Genomic DNA, 17735 nt, shown 5'->3' with positions numbered 1-17735 from the left:
TGACAATACACTTTTTTGACATGAAAGTCAATGTTAAAAGTTTGTTTAAAGTCATGTTCCCATACCGGGAGTTGAACCCGGGCCACCTGGGTGAAAACCAGGAATCCTGACCGCTAGACCATATGGGACCTCTTTTAGAAATGTATTTCTTTTTCATCACATGCTATACTATGACTTTTTATGACTTGTCATTCTATTACTTTGTTTAACTTACTTTTACTTTTTTGACATACTATACTTTGACTTTATTCTTTGACTTTTCCTCGACATAAAATTCTATGATACTATGACTTTTTTTCCGACATATAGTACTATTACTTTTTTTGACATACTATACTAGGACTTTTTTCGACATACAATATATGACTTTTTTTGACATACATACTATGACTTTTTATAACAATTTTTTCGAGATGATAATTTCATGAGATTTATTTACATTGTTTACTATGAGTATTAATTGACATGACAATACACTTTTCTGACATGAAAGTCAATGTTAAAAGACATGTTCCCATACCGGGAGTTGAACCCGGGCCACCTGGGTGAAAACCAGGAATCCTGACCGCTAGACCATATGGGACCTTTTTTAGAAATGTATTTGTTTTTTTTGACATGCTATACTATGACTTTTTTTCGACATATAATACTAGGACTTTTTTCCGACAGACAATACTGACTTTTTTTGACATACTATTCTTTGACTTTTCCTCGACATAAAATTCTATGACTTTTTTCCGACATACAGTAATATGATTTTTTTTTTTTGACATGCTACATACTATGACTTTTTATGACATTTTTCGAGATGATAATTCTCATGAGATTTATTTACATTGTTTACTATGAGTATTGATTGACATGACAATACACTTTTCTGACATGAAAGTCAATGTTAAAAGTTTGTTTAAAGTCATGTTCCCATACCGGGAGTTGAACCCGGGCCACCTGGGTGAAAACCAGGAATCCTGACCGCTAGACCATATGGGACCTTTTTTAGAAATGTATTTCTTTTTCATCACATGCTATACTATGACTTTTTATGACTTGTCATTCTATTACTTTGTTTAACTTACTATACTTTGACTTTTTTGACATGCTATACTATGACTTTTTTTCGACAAAGAATTCCAAGACTTTTTTTCGACATACAATACTATTACTTTTTTTTTTACATACAATACTAATACTTTTTTTCGACATAGAATACTATGACTTTTTTCCGACATACAATACTATGACTTTTTTTGACAAACTATACTATGAAATTTATTTTTGACAAAAATAAAATAATTTTTACATGGGTTTCTATGAGCTTTAATTGACATGACAATACTGATCTTTAACATGAAAGTCAATGTTCAAAGTTCCTTAAAAGTCATGTTCCCATACCGGGAGTTGAACCCGGGCCACCTGGGTGAAAACCAGGAATCCTGACCGCTAGACCATATGGGACCTTTTTTAGGAATGTATTTGTTTTTTATGACATGCTATACTATGACTTTTTATGACTTGTCATTCTATGACTTTTTTCAACTAACTATACAATGACTTTTTTTGACATGCTATACTATGACTTTTTTTCGACAAAGAATTCCAAGACTTTTTTCCGACATACAATACTGACTTTTTTTGACATACTATTCTTTGACTTTTCCTCGACATAAAATTCTATGACTTTTTTCTGACATACAGTACTATGACTTTTTTTGACATACTATACTAGGACTTTTTTCGACATGCTACATACATGCTACAAAATATGACTTTTTATGACATTTTTCGAGATGATAATTCTCATGAGATTTATTTACATTGTTTACTATGAGTATTAATTGACATGACAATACACTTTTCTGACATGAAAGTCAATGTTAAAAGTTTGTTTAAAGTCATGTTCCCATACCGGGAGTTGAACCCGGGCCACCTGGGTGAAAACCAGGAATCCTGACCGCTAGACCATATGGGACCTTTTTTAGAAATGTATTTCTTTTTCATCACATGCTATACTATGACTTTTTATGACTTGTCATTCTATTACTTTGTTTAACTTACTATACTTTGACTTTTTTGACATGCTATACTATGACTTTTTTTCGACAAAGAATTCCAAGACTTTTTTTCGACATACAATACTATTACTTTCTTTTGACATACAATACTAATACTTTTTTTCGACATAGAATACTATGACTTTTTTCCGACATACAATACTATGACTTTTTTTGACAAACTATACTATGAAATTTTTTTGACAAAAATAAAATTATTTTTACATGGGTTTCTATGAGCTTTAATTGACATGACAATACTGATCTTTAACATGAAAGTCAATGTTCAAAGTTCCTTTAAAGTCATGTTCCCATACCGGGAGTTGAACCCGGGCCACCTGGGTGAAAACCAGGAATCCTGACCGCTAGACCATATGGGACCTTTTTTAGAAATGTATTTGTTTTTTATGACATGCTATACTATGACTTTTTATGACTTGTCATTCTATGACTTTTTTCAACTAACTATACAATGACTTTTTTTGACATGCTATACTATGACTTTTTTTCGACATATAATACTAGGACTTTTTTCCGACATACAATACTGACTTTTTTTGACATACTATTCTTTGACTTTTCCTCGACATACAATACTAGGACTTTTTTCCGACATACAATACTGACTTTTTTTGACATACTATTCTTTGACTTTTCCTCGACATAAAATTCTATGACTTTTTTCTGACATACAGTACTATGACTTTTTTTGACATACTATACTAGGACTTTTTTCGACATGCTACATACATGCTACAAAATATGACTTTTTATGACATTTTTCGAGATGATAATTCTCATGAGATTTATTTACATTGTTTACTATGAGTATTAATTGACATGACAATACACTTTTTTGACATGAAAGTCAATGTTAAAAGTTTGTTTAAAGTCATGTTCCCATACCGGGAGTTGAACCCGGGCCACCTGGGTGAAAACCAGGAATCCTGACCGCTAGACCATATGGGACCTTTTTTAGAAATGTATTTCTTTTTCATCACATGCTATACTATGACTTTTCATGACTTGTCATTCTATTACTTTGTTTAACTTACTATACTTTGACTTTTTTGACATGCTATACTATGACTTTTTTTCGACAAAGAATTCCAAGACATTTTTTCGACATACAATACTATTACTTTCTTTTGACATACAATACTAATACTTTTTTTCGACATAGAATACTATGACTTTTTTCCGACATACAACTATGACTTTTTTTGACAAACTATACTATGAAATTTTTTTGACAAAAATAAAATTATTTTTACATGGGTTTCTATGAGCTTTAATTGACATGACAATACTGATCTTTAACATGAAAGTCAATGTTCAAAGTTCCTTTAAAGTCATGTTCCCATACCGGGAGTTGAACCCGGGCCACCTGGGTGAAAACCAGGAATCCTGACCGCTAGACCATATGGGACCTTTTTTAGAAATGTATTTGTTTTTTATGACATGCTATACTATGACTTTTTATGACTTGTCATTCTATGACTTTTTTCAACTAACTATACAATGACTTTTTTTGACATGCTATACTATGACTTTTTTTCGACATATAATACTAGGACTTTTTTCCGACATACAATACTGACTTTTTTTGACATACTATTCTTTGACTTTTCCTTTTTTCGACATAAAATGACTTTTTATGACTTTTTTCTTTGACATACAGTACTATGACTTTTTTCCGTCATATAGTACTATTACTTTTTTTGACATACTATACTAGGACTTTTTTCGACATGCTACATATATGCTACATACTATGACTTTTTATGACATTTTTATAACACTTTTTTTCGAGATGATAATTCTCATGAGATTTATTTACATTGTTTACTATGAGTATTAATTGACATGACAATACACTTTTCTGACATGAAAGTCAATGTTAAAAGTCATGTTCCCATACCGGGAGTTGAACCCGGGCCACCTGGGTGAAAACCAGGAATCCTGACCGCTAGACCATATGGGACCTTTTTTAGAAATGTATTTGTTTTTTATGACATGCTATACTATGACTTTTTATGACTTGTCATTCTATGACTTTTTTCAACTAACTATACAATGACTTTTTTTGACATAATATACTACGACTTTTTTCGACATGCTACATACTATGACTTTTTAGAGATGATAATTCTCATGAGATTTATTTACATTGTTTACTATGAGCTTAAATTGACATGACAATACTGTTCTTTAACATGAAAGTCAATGTTCCTTTAAAGTCATGTTCCCATACCGGGAGTTGAATCCGGGCCACCTGGGTGAAAACCAGGAATCCTGACCGCTAGACCATATGGGACCTTTCTTAGAAATGTATTTATTTTTCATCACATGCTATACTATGACTTTTTATGACTTGTCATTCTATTACTTTGTTTAACTTACTATACTATGACTTTTTAGACATGCTATACTATGACTTTTTTTCGACAAAGAATTCCAAGACTTTTTTTCGACATACAATACTATGACATTTTTTCGACAAAATAAAATCATTTTTACATGGGTTTCTATGAGCTTTAATTGACATGACAATACTGTTCTTTGACATGAAAGTCATTGTTCAAAGGTCATTTAAGGTCATGTTCCCATACCGGGAGTTGAACCCGGGCCACCTGGGTGAAAACCAGGAATCCTGACCGCTAGACCATATGGGACCTTTTTTAGAAATGTATTTGTTTTTTATGACATGCTATACTATGACTTTTTATGTTTTGTCATTCTATGACTTTTTTCAATCTACTAAAAATGCCTTTTTTTGACATGCTATACTATGACTTTTTTTCGACATACAATACTAGGACTTTTTTTGACATACTATACTAGGACTTTTTTCGACATGCTACATATATGCTACATACTATGACTTTTTATGACATTTTTATAACAATTTTCGAGATGATAATTCTCATGAGATTTATTTACATTGTTTACTATGAGTATTAATTGACATGACAATACACTTTTCTGACATGAAAGTCAATGTTAAAAGTTTGTTTAAAATCATGTTCCCATACTGGGAGTTGAACCCGGGCCACCTGGGTGAAAACCAGGAATCCTGACCGCTAGACCATATGGGACCTTTTTTAGAAATGTATTTCTTTTTCATCACATGCTATACTATGACTTTTTATGACTTGTCATTCTATTACTTTGTTTAACTTACTATACTATGACTTTTTTGACATGCTATACTATTACTTTTTTTCGACAAAGAATTCCAAGACTCTTTTTCGACATACAATACTATGACTTTTTTCCGACATACAATACTATGACATTTTTTCGACAAAATAAAATCATTTTTACATGGGTTTCTATGAGCTTTAATTGACATGACAATACTGTTCTTTGACATGAAAGTCATTGTTCAAAGGTCATTTAAGGTCATGTTCCCATACCGGGAGTTGAACCCGGGCCACCTGGGTGAAAACCAGGAATCCTGACCGCTAGACCATAAGGGACCTTTTTTAGAAATGTATTTGTTTTTTATGACATGCTATACTATGACTTTTTATGTTTTGTCATTCTATGACTTTTTTCAATCTACTAAAAATGCCTTTTTTTGACATGCTATACTATGACTTTTTTTCGACATACTATACTAGGACTTTTTTCGACATGCTACGTACATGCTACATACTATGACTTTTTATGACATTTTTATAACAATTTTCGAGATGATAATTGTCATAAGAGGTGAAAGAGCATCTTGCACCTTTAATACCCTGCACTGTTATAACCAGAATATCCTCATCATCAACCTCATCCTCCCTCTCACTTTCTTCATCTACATTCTTGTCATATTGCTCTTCCTGCTGAGAGTTTGTGAGCGAGTAGGAACATGTACTATCATATAATTACCATCAGACTTTGCATAAGTAGTAGCTAGTTCAGGTAGCTGGTCCATTTTGCTGCTGTACACAGCTTTAGCCTAGAATTGCAGCTATTGCTGACAATGTCGAACAGGGTAGAAAGAGAAACAGGGCTTGTATCCAGGATGGTCATGATGACTTCCTCTCCTTCCTGCTTGTTGCATCAAAACTTGGTGATGTCCTCTGCTGGTGGATCAGGACGGTCGGCTGCGTTCAAAAGCATCATCCCTAGATGGGCACTCTGTATGAGGCAATGTGTTCAGTGCTGGGGGGGGGTTTGTGTTTTCATTAGATGTCATATTTGGTTCACAGATACCCACTACTATAGAAGTGGGCAAATCTAAACTATACTTTACTATGTACTCTGATTTTTTTATGACATTTTAAGCATATTATGTTACAAAATTGTATGACCTACTATGATATTGAATTTGTATGACTTATTCATGGCATACTATATACCATGATGATTTTTGTACTATGTTTTTTATTAGTAATAGTATACTATGACTTTTTTATGATTTCTTTTGACCTACTATATAATTATTCTTTTAATAATCTTTCTCAACAGACTATTATGACCTTTTTTGTTTTACTCTACAGAAACTTTTTTGTGACATACTACATCCTAATATTTCTTATAATTTTTCCACATACTAAACTAAATCTATTTTCATGGCTTTTTTGACATACCATACTATTACTTTTTAATTACTTTTTTTAGTATTCGACAGTAACGATGACCATTTTTTAAAAACAAATTCCATATTGTTTTGTAATTTATATATTAAACATACTGCAATATGGTTTAGAATGAAGGTTTAGAGCTGAAGAGTAGAGGGTCAGTTTAAGTCCTGTGTTCCCTCGCTGGACTGCTGCTAACACAGCTACCTGTGTATCAATAACCGGTATAATCAAGTGAGCAGACATCAATGCAGTTTATTTATCATCTGTATTTAAAAAAACAACATCATACCGAGTTTATTGAAAAAAAGTCAAATATGTACAAATGTCTAAAATAAGAAAAAAAAGGAAAAATTAGGCCATTTTACTTATTAAAATGAAGAGAAATGAAACGTAAGTGTTTTTTATGTCATGAGCAGTCATTAAATTAAAACATGACTCAAAATATATCAAAATAATGTCAGATTATGAACCAATTTGCTAATGTCAGTGGAAATTATATAAGCATGAATGTTCAATGTATTCTATCAATACAAAAGCATTAAACCTAAATGAAAAACACTTCTGTTTAATTTCTCAGTCATTTATATAGTCAATGTAATTCTCACAGTGGATAACACAACTGAAAATTAAAAAGTTCAGGCAAAAAAAAAATTCGTCATAAAAGTGACCTGAAGGACAAATAAATTAAAAGAAAATTTAGTTGACAATTTGGGAACAAAATGCCACAATATTTGACCTCAGTGGGAAAAATGAAAGACTAAAACAAAAAGAATGGAGGTTCAATAGATCCGACAGGGATCCTGTGCTGCCCATCATGTGTTGGAAAGCTGTGAGGTCGTTACAGGTAGAGACTGGCAGCAAATACAATGTCTCTCTTGATCTTCGTTATTCCTGGAGAGACACAGAAATTAAGAGTAAATGTCATTTAATCACATCATTTATAACACATTGGTTTCAGTTGCATTTAACCTTGTAAATCCAGAAGAAGTATCATCAAACTTTGACGTCTTATTATGTGTCTGTTTTTTCAACAAACAGCCCAAAACCCAAAGTTATTAAGCCAATAAAATCTGGTGATTAATCTTTTTAGCTCAGTTAAAATGTTTCTTCTTACCTTCAGCAAACTTGTTCTCCAGTTCCGTGTTGCCTATGGCCTTGGCTGCAGAACACATTTGTCTCAGGACTTCTTCCAGGCGGCGCATGCAACGTATGATGCTCCCTACACAAGACAGATACAAATACACACAGTGTTTAGTGTGTGTGACTCTGTTATTTCATAATTGAATCTAGCAATAATTCATACAGAACGTTCAATGGCAGAATAAGGACATCTTGGAGGAATGTAGTATCCCTCCTTGCAGATCTGTTGTTTCACCATCATTTCCTAATCATTTCTAAGGAGTTTCCAGTGAATAACTATGTAATTTGTTACTAATAATGAGTTTATTTTTTCTAATTCCAACATATCAATTCCAATTAACTGTGATTTATGCCAAGGTAGTGCTTTAGTCAGTGCAATTTGTCTACAGGCAAACAATTTAAAGTATATGGAGAGTTATCGTTCCAATAATAAATGAATTAATAACGCATCTATTATTATCTACTTTGGTTTAAATGGATCATTTCATTCAAGGAAATTCCAATTTTCCCAACAATAAGTAAAATGAAGCAATGGTTTTATAAGTATCATCAATTCTCTGTCTCCCTCGTTCGCAGACACACACAAGCACATCTAACACTCCCTCCAGAGTTTCTCAATTAAAGGCTATTTCCTCATTAAGATGACAAGTAATATTTTACAGCTGAGGTCAGTGTTGGCAGTCAGAGACAGAAACTATGAGGAGACTTGGGACTCTGTTCAATTCAACCCACACATAATCAATCAGTTAGTGAGCCTCTGACAGCCAAACTGCATATGTGATAGTGAAGAGATCAAAGGTTTTTTTTTTTTTTTTTTAAGGCCATGTTGTATACTTCTTCCAGCACGGAGGAAGTACAGAAGTATTTTCAGCTAAAGATACTTAAAGTATTTAAAGAAAAAGTACTCGTTCTGCAGAGAAGTGGAACCCTGTGAGTGTTATTTTACTGCTGTAGCTTGTTGATGTGGAGCTAGTTTGAACTTCTTTGTTATACTGTTTGTTATTTTGGTGTACTGCTTGTTTGAGCCCCAACTAGCTTTCACTGCTTTCCTGGAATTGGTCACACGCCAAAAAGCTTACGAGACATTGCTTTAATCTTTAAAAGTGCATTGAATTTAATGTGTTTTTAAAGTAAATCTAAGTCTGGAAAGTAACTATAGCTGTCAAATAACTAAATTAAGATGGTCCAGTTAAGCACAAGAACAAAAGTTCGACACCTGTGTTTTTAACTTCCTGTCATCACTGTTGGATATAAATGTTAATGGCTCACCTTCAAAGACGTCAGTCATCTTGCAGATCTGAGCAAACGTGGCGCCGTTAGCCCAGGCAAACACCACATCCATGAGGTGAGGCTTAAACTGGTTTAGGTAAGTCTCCTCGTCCACCTCCAGCTTGGCGTCTGCAGAAACTTTGGCTATGCGCTTTGCACACTCCTGAACAAAAACAACAACATTCACATTTCCACCGAATTCAAACTTGGACTGATAAGAAACAAATTGTTTGATTCAGATCCTTTTTATGTTGTCTCACCTGCATTTGTCTCAAGGGAGCTGCTAGTTGTTCAGTCAGTTTTGGCATCTCACTGGCCTGGAGGGCAAAATGACATTGTTAATGTCATGAGCATGTGATAGCAAACTCCAAACATTTGTTTTGTAGTTTGTGTTTCATGTGTTCTTTAAAGTGACTATAGGCCCATTGGAGATTAAATTTGGAGATTAGATGGGTTTTTTCTAACATTCAACATAAAGAAAATGAGCAGGAGAAAGTAATGACACTTCAAACATTGGATCCTACATGTCTTTGGTGATAAAATGGTTCAATTTATACTACTTTCATATCTGTACAATATGAAGCTACAGTACGGTTTCCCTCTTTTTTCAGTCTTTACGCTAAGCTAACTGTATAATGCTACATATTGAATGTACAGATTAATACATCTGCCTTCATACCAGTGCCAATATGATAGCTGATCTCCTAATAAAAACATTTTTTTTTTTTTTTTTTTTTTTTTACCTTTGTTCATCCCACACTAGCCAACCATCTCAAATGTTGAATGTGCCTGAACAAAACACAGTATCCATGATCTTAAAACAGTAAATATATGATAAAAGAACTACACTAGACTATGAATCTGACCATGTGATCTTTATCAACTTTAAGCACAAACAGTCGTCCTTTAGTGGTGCACAAACATGACAGCTGCTAGTCGACGTTCCCTTCCTGACAGACCCCTCTTTAGATCTTTAGACAGATATTAGTTCTATTGCTCTGATGACTGAGCTGGTTTAGAGCCAAAGAAAAGGTTTGTTAAACCGTCTGACACTGGATTGCCTCATTGAGAGAACAGGCTTCATTAGGAAAGACAAACACACATCAACCTCAGGTTTCTGTTTTGGTTGCAGTGCAGGCAGAGAGGCCAAGAATGCATCTGGAGCTTGAATGTTTGGGAATGGAAATCAGCCGTTTGTCTTAGTGCTTGAGAAAAAGGCTTGATATGTTTTTATGGAGAATTAAAAGGAATTGTGTGTGTTTGTTCTTACATTCTCCTGGAAGACGAAGCAGGACAGCAGGGCGGTGGCTTGTTCCACCGTTAGATCGTTGAAGAGACCGTTGAACACCATCTCCGTCAGCAGGAGCTCATCGGCACTGGAAGATTTATTGGATGATATTTTATTACTTTATGAAAATGTTCTGATTCATCTCTACTATCTAACTGCATCTAACTTCATCTAACTGCTTTTATGTGGCCTGTTGGAGTGGGTAAGGGCAGATCAGCCAGATGCTCTTCATGTTTCAGCCCTTGATACACACAACATTTCACTAAATACGAGATCCAGAGTTACCGTCCATCTCATCAATATTGGACAAATCCAGGCTGTGGGTAGAAGTAAACGAGCCTTCGTTAGTGCGATGACACCTCACCTAAGATAAACCTGCTTCAACATTCTAATGTATCTCCATGTTTCACTTGAATTTGCCAGGCAATCTGTCCAGCAGATACTGTAGAACTGGCTATATCTTGAAAATGCCATTAAAATAAAAGGTTTAGTTTACAAAATGTAGTTTAGACCAGTTTTACCAAACGGCTGGGTGTCTTTCCTATTCTGTGCTGATATCAACTGCTCAACCAATAAACTGATACTTTAGGGAAAAGAACAAAGTAGGCCACAAACCTCTGCTCAATAAAAAATGATTTACTTTACTAAATCTCCATTATTATCACAACCTCATGTTTCATTAATCAGCTTATCCACGTAGTAGTTTCACATTCAGACGGCGGCTGTAAATTGATGTTTTTTTCCCCAAAGGCTTGTGCCGTCATAAACAATTCCAGACTGGTGATTTAAGACTGAATAACTTCCACATTCACACAGAATACGTTCATCTGTTGGACGGGGCGACTGCCGATCAGGATACACCCAAATATCCCTGCTCTCCTCGTCAGTGTCAATGTGTTCAGTTCCATCCTTATCCATACCTGCTAATTTCACAAGCGACGCGCCCTTTCATCTCGATGACATCAGAGGGGCTGGCGAATCCGAGGCGTCGCAGAACTCTCTTCCTGCACTTCAGCTTGTCCATCTGCAGGATGGTACGAGCTTTCTTCAGCTCTCGCTTGGCCGTTCGAACGTCTGCTGCGATCTAAAACACAAAAACACATATTTGTATTGGTTAACCTTCAACTGATGTCAACTTGGGGGAGCTCTTCCAGGGTTTTCTAGAAAACACTTCATTTTTAAAATCACTGATAACTACCAGATGTTTTGTGCAGATCATTTGAAACACTGCAATAACTTTTATAGTGAAAGAGTGGAAATATTTGAGTTATCTGCCCGCTGATGTTCATCTGCCTGCTTATCTTTTCCTAATTATGTTCACTATCAACTTTTAACCTTTACCCCTCAAGATTACAACACACCTCAGAGCCAAAGAATCAATCACATGCAAAGAGCGATTTCACCAGCATAGTTTTATTGCTCAAATAATTCAGAGGAAGTATAGCCTCATTTCTGCAAACTGGTGGCTGCATGTGGCACACAAAAAGATGGAACGTTCTGACTTGTGCTCCTGGTAGTGAATGCTGACAAAGCATTTGAATACTGTTCTAGCTTTGGTCTACATGGCATCAAATGGGTTTCAACTACATCAGTAGTGAGTTTAGACTTGCTAAAGAAAAAAGGCAGATGTAGTATCTGTACTTTGAAGGCCATTATGGAGGTCAACTGCAGGAATGAGATTAAGGATTAGCTGCAGAGAAATGCCAGTAGAGGAGCAGGTTAATCTCTTAATCTATCAATCAAACAAAGTAATCCAGTTTAAACTGCACTGTACAACGTATCATTTCACAACACACACAAGACCACAGAGAAGTAAATGTTTGCGCAAGTTTTCAAACATGGTCTGTTTCACTTTCCAATCTGGGTGTTTTGCATCCATCACTCTCTGCCTTTTTTAACGTCCCAAATATAAGCAGAACCGAACATTCTGACCTGATAATTTGGGAAAAGCACAGCACACAGATGCAATAGTGTGCATACTATTTTATATACGTTTTCCTGCTATTTGACCTTAAGATGAGGGTGAGGCCCTGTAGGATTTACGTCCTTGCTTTCTTCCTGTGTTTGTCTGTATGAGGCCAAAACCGGCCTGATTGGCATAAAAAGACAATAGAAGGTTATGGATTGTAATCCAACAAAAGGCAGCCAATGTAGATAGTTATTAATAATTCAATGTAACAAAACACGATTTTGTTGACTTTGTTGTTAAATGGGTTCATGAAAGTTGAACCCTGAGAAGGTTTTTCTATGGGTGACCTTTGAAGCTCCAACAAACTGAAACACACACACTTACACACACACACTTACACGCACGCACGCGCACACACACGCACACACGGTTTCTCACCAGAGCTTTCTTCTCACAGAGGGAATACACAGCTTCCAAGCTGGGGTCGCTGTGCAGGGGGTGGGAGTACATGCGGTGCTCAAAGGCCTCCACTTTCTGAATAACTTTCTTCAGTGCAGGATCTTTGATGCCCATGTCATCTATGGGGTCGAGCAGAGGAACACCATCTGGGAAACGTTTCTGCACCTCCTGCAGACAAAATGTTTTGAGGGAAAGAGAGAGAGCAACATTTGATGATGATGATCTCGGTTGAGTTTCACCAGTTTCATTATCTTTGTTTCAACATGGCTGCCTTTTGTACCTGAATAGACTTGAGCATGAGCTGTCTGTTGTCGAATGGCCTCAGGTCTTTGGGGATGTAGAGGCGAACTGAGCTGATGGACGTCAGGAGATGGAGCATCACTGGGACCACCTGGACAAAAACAAGAAAAGATTAAAGTTATACTCCACTGACTACAGAGACATGTAGTCTCACATTATTTGTGTATAAAATATACAGATAAGTGTGTGTCTGCTGAATCCACCTGCATCTCTCCAGTCTCCCCTGGAGCAGCAGGTTTAGCAGCCTCAGTCGCAGCATCTTTCAGACTGTCCTTACTACAGTGGACCAAGACCTCCACCACGTACAGCGGCTCCGCGTCTGTACTGGTCTAATTGGGGAAATGCACATTAGTCACAGCCACATGTTATAGGGATCACATACGTGTTGGACACCAGCTCACCTTCACATTTGCCTTCTTGCAAAAGTTTACAACAACTCCCCAGCCAAAGTCAGCGTCTTCATTTTTTACCTGTGGGATCAAAACAAAGAGCCATTAAAGGACACGTTGAAGTGAATTATTGATGTCTTGTCGTCAAACTGTGAGTGTGTGAAGCTCTACCTTGACAAGCCGCCCAGGCTGCAAGAAAGGCAAGCAGTATTTGGGTTTGTGGATGAACTCTTGGATCTCTTTAGCCAGTTTGGCCAGCTGCTGTCTGATTTTGAAGTAAGTGACCACACTCTCTTCATTGGGAATCTCAATGCTGTGGTACTGCTCCTCATACTTCTTAATTTCTGCACAGGAAAATCAGCAATATGATTTAAATGTAAACTAGAGTCAGGCCACAACATGACAGGAAATGTTATTTTAGCATCCACCAGTGAAAACATTTCTGCACATCGACATCTTCACGTGGAAAATAATTCATATGAGACACCCAATAATGAAAAATATCTTAGTTGTGGAATCATAACAGTCAGACCTGTGTTTATTTTAGTCTTTAGCATGTGTCATCAAACAGCACCGTGGACCTTTTCTAAATGATCAAATAAAAACATCAATGAATTACAGCTGTTGCTAATCGGTTTCCCTACAGGTTGCAGTAGTGTTCTGTAGTAAATATGAATTGAAATATGCTTACTCTCCACAACACCAGGCAAAGCCCTGTAGTGTTGGAACTGGTAGAAAGACTTTTCCAGCATGTACTCTGGGTTGATCTCCTCCACACGCAGCAGGTTGAGCACCATGTTGTAGGTCAGGTGGAAGGCACTGTTCAAAGGGTCTGCAGAGCCCTGAACAAGCACAATAACAACCAGACAGAATAAAAACATGAGAAAAGAATCGTTTCATGTTTTGATAATGTTGTCAGAACTTCACTAAAAGTGCCAAGAAGGTATGAGATCGAAATAAATGCAGGCTGAAGTCATTTTCCCTAATTAAATACAGAGATTTAGCAATCACAACCTCCAGAAACACAGATATGAACCACAGCTTTCTCCAAGGATCCCTGGGAAGCAGCGATTTAGAGCCAACCAACAGTTATACATTAACACAACCTCTTTGAAAAGTTATGCAGCAACATATTCATAGCAGCTATAAAATGTGTCAAATCAAAAGGCGGCAGACTGAGAGACTCTGGCTTCCCTGTGACTGAGTTTTTGACAGAGCACCAAATGGCGCGATGATCCATAGAGAGGAAAACTTAAGAGCCACTTCTAGCAATTCATATTTAATCGTTCAAACAAATCCAAAATATGTGCCATTGATGGGATGGTTGGACTATTGTTGTGAAGAAGAATGTGAAGACAGCACTGAAGAGGTTTGCAAAGATGTGATTGATGACTTGCAACTGCATCCAGAAAAAATAAATAATTCAACTTGCAATAAAAATCACGGTATTCACAGTACCTTGAGTAGCTGTTTGCCCACAGCTGGACTCATCTTCTCGTCCACCATGAAAATAACAATTCCCCTGTCGTCCATTCCTCTTCTGCCGGCTCGCCCCGACATCTGGATGTACTCACCTGATGTAATCTAGAACACGTGAAAAACACACCAGACAATGAGAAGAGATTCGTTAGTGAAAGCTTCTGTGTGTAATACAATGTGTATTTAATAATATGACAAAGACTGATACTACTGAGAAGAAAGAAAACGGAAAGGCATTGAGAGAAGCACTGTGATGATGAAATAAACGCATTGAGAATATAGCCATTTTCTGGAGAATAGACAATGTATTTCTACAATAAGTGTGTAGCCGAGTATCTGCATTAGGAACACAGAAATCTAGATGATGAAACCGTCTCATGAGGAAGAGATTTACACGAGCCTCGGGGGACTTTTCTCTGTGTCACACATGATTCTGGTTTACCGCCACATATCTACTCGTCTCTGGGCAATAAAGAAATGCAAAATAAGAAGACTGGTGAGAATATTTTTGTGTTGAAATGATCTGATGCCATGGGATCAGCTCTTGATTTGAAACACAGGGTGTTTCAGGAATTCAAATGTGTGAGTGCCTGCGTGGAGCTTTGGCACCATTGGAGGCACCAGATGTTCCTGATGAACCTCTTGGAGGGAAATCTATCCTCTCTCTTTCTCTCTCACATTCTCTTCAAGTCTGTGTGTATGTGAGCTGGAGAGCAGTGTGTATGAAGTGAAGTTGAAGGGCGCTTCTACGTGACGGCAGCACACACACACACACACACACACACACACACACACACACACACACACACACACACACACACACACACACACACACACACACACACACACACACACACACACAGCTCTTATAAACAATACGTGGCTGTTTATGTGGCGCTGCAAGCTGCAGGACTTAAGGACCTTATAAAGGCCTCAAAGCAACGTATTGTGTGACAACTCCACACTGCACATAGACCAGAGCTGTGGTTTTAAAGAGATAGCACAGTTTATGGGGAGTTTTACATTTTTGTTGGCTACTCATTGAACGTAGAGTAACAAGGAGATTAGCCTTGCACATTCCTTCAAAATGCAAAGAAAAGTTTTCCACGATGGATTCTAAGTTCACATAAACAACAGGATGAGGGGGAAACAAATCCTATTCATTCCGTTGAGACTTTCCTCTTGACAAGACATCTTAACTGACTTATTGTTTGACAATGACAGCGTGCCTGTGTGTGCTCTTACAAAGCGGTGATTCTTGCCATCGAACTTGCGTGCGCTGGTGAAGAGCACAGTGCGGGCAGGCATGTTGATGCCCATGGCGAATGTCTCGGTCGCAAACAGGGCCTGAAATGAGAATAATAAGTCAGCATTAATACCATCTCATCGCACTATTCTGACAATGTCATTTTCAATCCTGCTTAAAAAAGGTCTCCTGTGGAGTTCTTGTTGTAAACAAACTAATTTCTGTTTGTATTCAATGTTTCTCATCAGCAAGCATTGTGTATTTAATAAACATGGTGCATTTGTTTTGGTCCTTATTAAACATCAGGAAAGACATTCATTATAAAAAAGATACTACTGTTCTCAATGGGTGTATCGTAAACAAACGTGGACACGTTTAAAGAAAAAGGAAATCTTCAAAAGTGTAAAATAACTTCAGGCATCTTACGCATAGGTACAAGCCACTCGCTGAGGACTAGCAAGCTGAATAACTAATAAAGGCTATTCTTAAAAATGCTACAAGCTCCTGCTCCTGCATGTGTGATGGCTTGAAGATTCTAATTTTAAAGCATTTCTGATGTTGCAATGTTTACATCCATGTTTGTTTGCTAGCAGTCTTCTTTTGTTAGCGAATTACTGCCACCGACTGTTGATCAGTAGAATAGCCTCAAATTTGGCAGGAGGATACAGGTCACAAGTACACTGCTCAACTACTGTTAAAAACCTTTAATTGTTCTTTTATATACAAGCAGAAGCAGTGTAGAGTTTTGCAGCAATGCTCAATCCTAAAACCTACTAAACATTTGAACAGCTTATTTTATATAGTCTGTATTAGACCTAGTTTGGTGATAACGTAAGTTGAAGATTCCTTGAACATCTTTACAAATCCAATTTTTGCAGTTGCTCTGCTTAGGAATTAATCAAATTTTCTTAAATGTGTTTTGATGAGCATCTTGATCCAGAGACAGTTGTACCTTTATCAGGCCCTCAGAGAAAAGGATCTCTATGGTCTCTTTAAGGATGGGCAGCAGGCCTCCGTGGTGGATTCCTATCCCCCTCTTCAGCAGCGGCAACACATGCTCCACCTGAGGAAAACCGAGAGTGTTAAGATAAGATAACCCTTTATTAGTCCCGCAGCGGGGACATTTACAGGCAGATTGATAGGCAGATTAGTGTTTGTAGTATTTGTTCATATAGGATTTACCGACCAGTTCGTTCATAGCATGACAGCCATCACCAGCAGAATCACAGAGAGTGGAATAGTGTGGCGTAAGGTTGGCTTTGCCGTTGCTCTTGCTGTAGTGGTCTACCCACTTACTGTTACCTCAAAACCAGCTGGTTTTCATCATGTGACTCAGCACAGCAGGGTAGACTAACAGGAGCACCGTGTTTGAGCCTGTGTTGACATTATGTGTGCAGCCATTTACATTAAGGCAGTTTAACTGTCTTCTCTAAGCAGAAAATGATTCTGAAGGAAATGCTGAGGTCTTTTTTTTCTGGGCTTTATTACAAGGTGGCAGCGCTGGGTTCATAAACTGGAGTGAGAGCAACGTGGATGGTTGTAAAAACATCAGACGAGTTGTGAGGAGTGTGAGAGTTCAGTCCTCCTCACCTGAGGGAGTTTTTTGTCCTCGTCTGAAAGAGTCC

At 36.9% G+C, this 17735-nt stretch overlaps 1 protein-coding gene and 13 non-coding genes across 14 annotated transcripts in view; all 14 read right to left on the bottom strand.

Annotated features, from left to right (window-relative positions):
• Positions 1–56: 56 nt before the first annotated feature.
• Positions 57–128, bottom strand: trnae-uuc (transfer RNA glutamic acid (anticodon UUC)). Its single transcript has one exon. It is a non-coding gene; the product is annotated as a tRNA-Glu (tRNA).
• A 383-nt stretch (positions 129–511) lies between these two features.
• Positions 512–583, bottom strand: trnae-uuc (transfer RNA glutamic acid (anticodon UUC)). The gene has a single exon. It is a non-coding gene; the product is annotated as a tRNA-Glu (tRNA).
• A 335-nt stretch (positions 584–918) lies between these two features.
• On the bottom strand, positions 919–990 carry trnae-uuc (transfer RNA glutamic acid (anticodon UUC)). Its single transcript has one exon. It is a non-coding gene; the product is annotated as a tRNA-Glu (tRNA).
• A 393-nt stretch (positions 991–1383) lies between these two features.
• trnae-uuc (transfer RNA glutamic acid (anticodon UUC)) lies at positions 1384–1455 on the bottom strand. Its single transcript has one exon. It is a non-coding gene; the product is annotated as a tRNA-Glu (tRNA).
• Positions 1456–1897: 442 nt separating this feature from the next.
• On the bottom strand, positions 1898–1969 carry trnae-uuc (transfer RNA glutamic acid (anticodon UUC)). The gene has a single exon. It is a non-coding gene; the product is annotated as a tRNA-Glu (tRNA).
• Positions 1970–2359: 390 nt separating this feature from the next.
• trnae-uuc (transfer RNA glutamic acid (anticodon UUC)) lies at positions 2360–2431 on the bottom strand. Its single transcript has one exon. It is a non-coding gene; the product is annotated as a tRNA-Glu (tRNA).
• Positions 2432–2948: 517 nt separating this feature from the next.
• On the bottom strand, positions 2949–3020 carry trnae-uuc (transfer RNA glutamic acid (anticodon UUC)). Its single transcript has one exon. It is a non-coding gene; the product is annotated as a tRNA-Glu (tRNA).
• A 388-nt stretch (positions 3021–3408) lies between these two features.
• Positions 3409–3480, bottom strand: trnae-uuc (transfer RNA glutamic acid (anticodon UUC)). Its single transcript has one exon. It is a non-coding gene; the product is annotated as a tRNA-Glu (tRNA).
• Positions 3481–3963: 483 nt separating this feature from the next.
• Positions 3964–4035, bottom strand: trnae-uuc (transfer RNA glutamic acid (anticodon UUC)). Its single transcript has one exon. It is a non-coding gene; the product is annotated as a tRNA-Glu (tRNA).
• Positions 4036–4296: 261 nt separating this feature from the next.
• trnae-uuc (transfer RNA glutamic acid (anticodon UUC)) lies at positions 4297–4368 on the bottom strand. Its single transcript has one exon. It is a non-coding gene; the product is annotated as a tRNA-Glu (tRNA).
• Positions 4369–4654: 286 nt separating this feature from the next.
• Positions 4655–4726, bottom strand: trnae-uuc (transfer RNA glutamic acid (anticodon UUC)). The gene has a single exon. It is a non-coding gene; the product is annotated as a tRNA-Glu (tRNA).
• A 351-nt stretch (positions 4727–5077) lies between these two features.
• Positions 5078–5149, bottom strand: trnae-uuc (transfer RNA glutamic acid (anticodon UUC)). Its single transcript has one exon. It is a non-coding gene; the product is annotated as a tRNA-Glu (tRNA).
• Positions 5150–5461: 312 nt separating this feature from the next.
• trnae-uuc (transfer RNA glutamic acid (anticodon UUC)) lies at positions 5462–5533 on the bottom strand. The gene has a single exon. It is a non-coding gene; the product is annotated as a tRNA-Glu (tRNA).
• Positions 5534–6912: 1379 nt separating this feature from the next.
• The window catches only part of mtrex (Mtr4 exosome RNA helicase), a 20035-nt gene continuing 9212 nt past the window's right edge, over positions 6913–17735 (bottom strand). The window contains exons 13-28 of the mRNA XM_054613190.1: positions 17701–17735; positions 17063–17173; positions 16110–16211; positions 14844–14969; positions 14077–14227; positions 13557–13729; positions 13398–13466; positions 13200–13325; positions 12977–13087; positions 12676–12864; positions 11249–11412; positions 10311–10416; positions 9301–9357; positions 9041–9203; positions 7746–7850; positions 6913–7522 (exon numbers count right to left, since the gene is read on the bottom strand). The exon at positions 17701–17735 is cut by the window's right edge and continues 17 nt beyond it. Coding sequence (XP_054469165.1) covers positions 7470–7522; positions 7746–7850; positions 9041–9203; positions 9301–9357; positions 10311–10416; positions 11249–11412; positions 12676–12864; positions 12977–13087; positions 13200–13325; positions 13398–13466; positions 13557–13729; positions 14077–14227; positions 14844–14969; positions 16110–16211; positions 17063–17173; positions 17701–17735 — 1841 coding nt within the window. The 3' untranslated portion in view covers positions 6913–7469. The remainder of the gene's footprint in view (positions 7523–7745; positions 7851–9040; positions 9204–9300; positions 9358–10310; positions 10417–11248; positions 11413–12675; positions 12865–12976; positions 13088–13199; positions 13326–13397; positions 13467–13556; positions 13730–14076; positions 14228–14843; positions 14970–16109; positions 16212–17062; positions 17174–17700) is intronic.

The sequence above is a fragment of the Anoplopoma fimbria genome, chromosome 14 (genome assembly GCF_027596085.1).
Source record: "Anoplopoma fimbria isolate UVic2021 breed Golden Eagle Sablefish chromosome 14, Afim_UVic_2022, whole genome shotgun sequence".
Taxonomy (NCBI): domain Eukaryota; kingdom Metazoa; phylum Chordata; class Actinopteri; order Perciformes; family Anoplopomatidae; genus Anoplopoma; species Anoplopoma fimbria.
The sequence above is the reverse complement of the archived record's forward strand: the minus strand, read 5'-3'. Positions and strand labels throughout refer to the sequence as shown.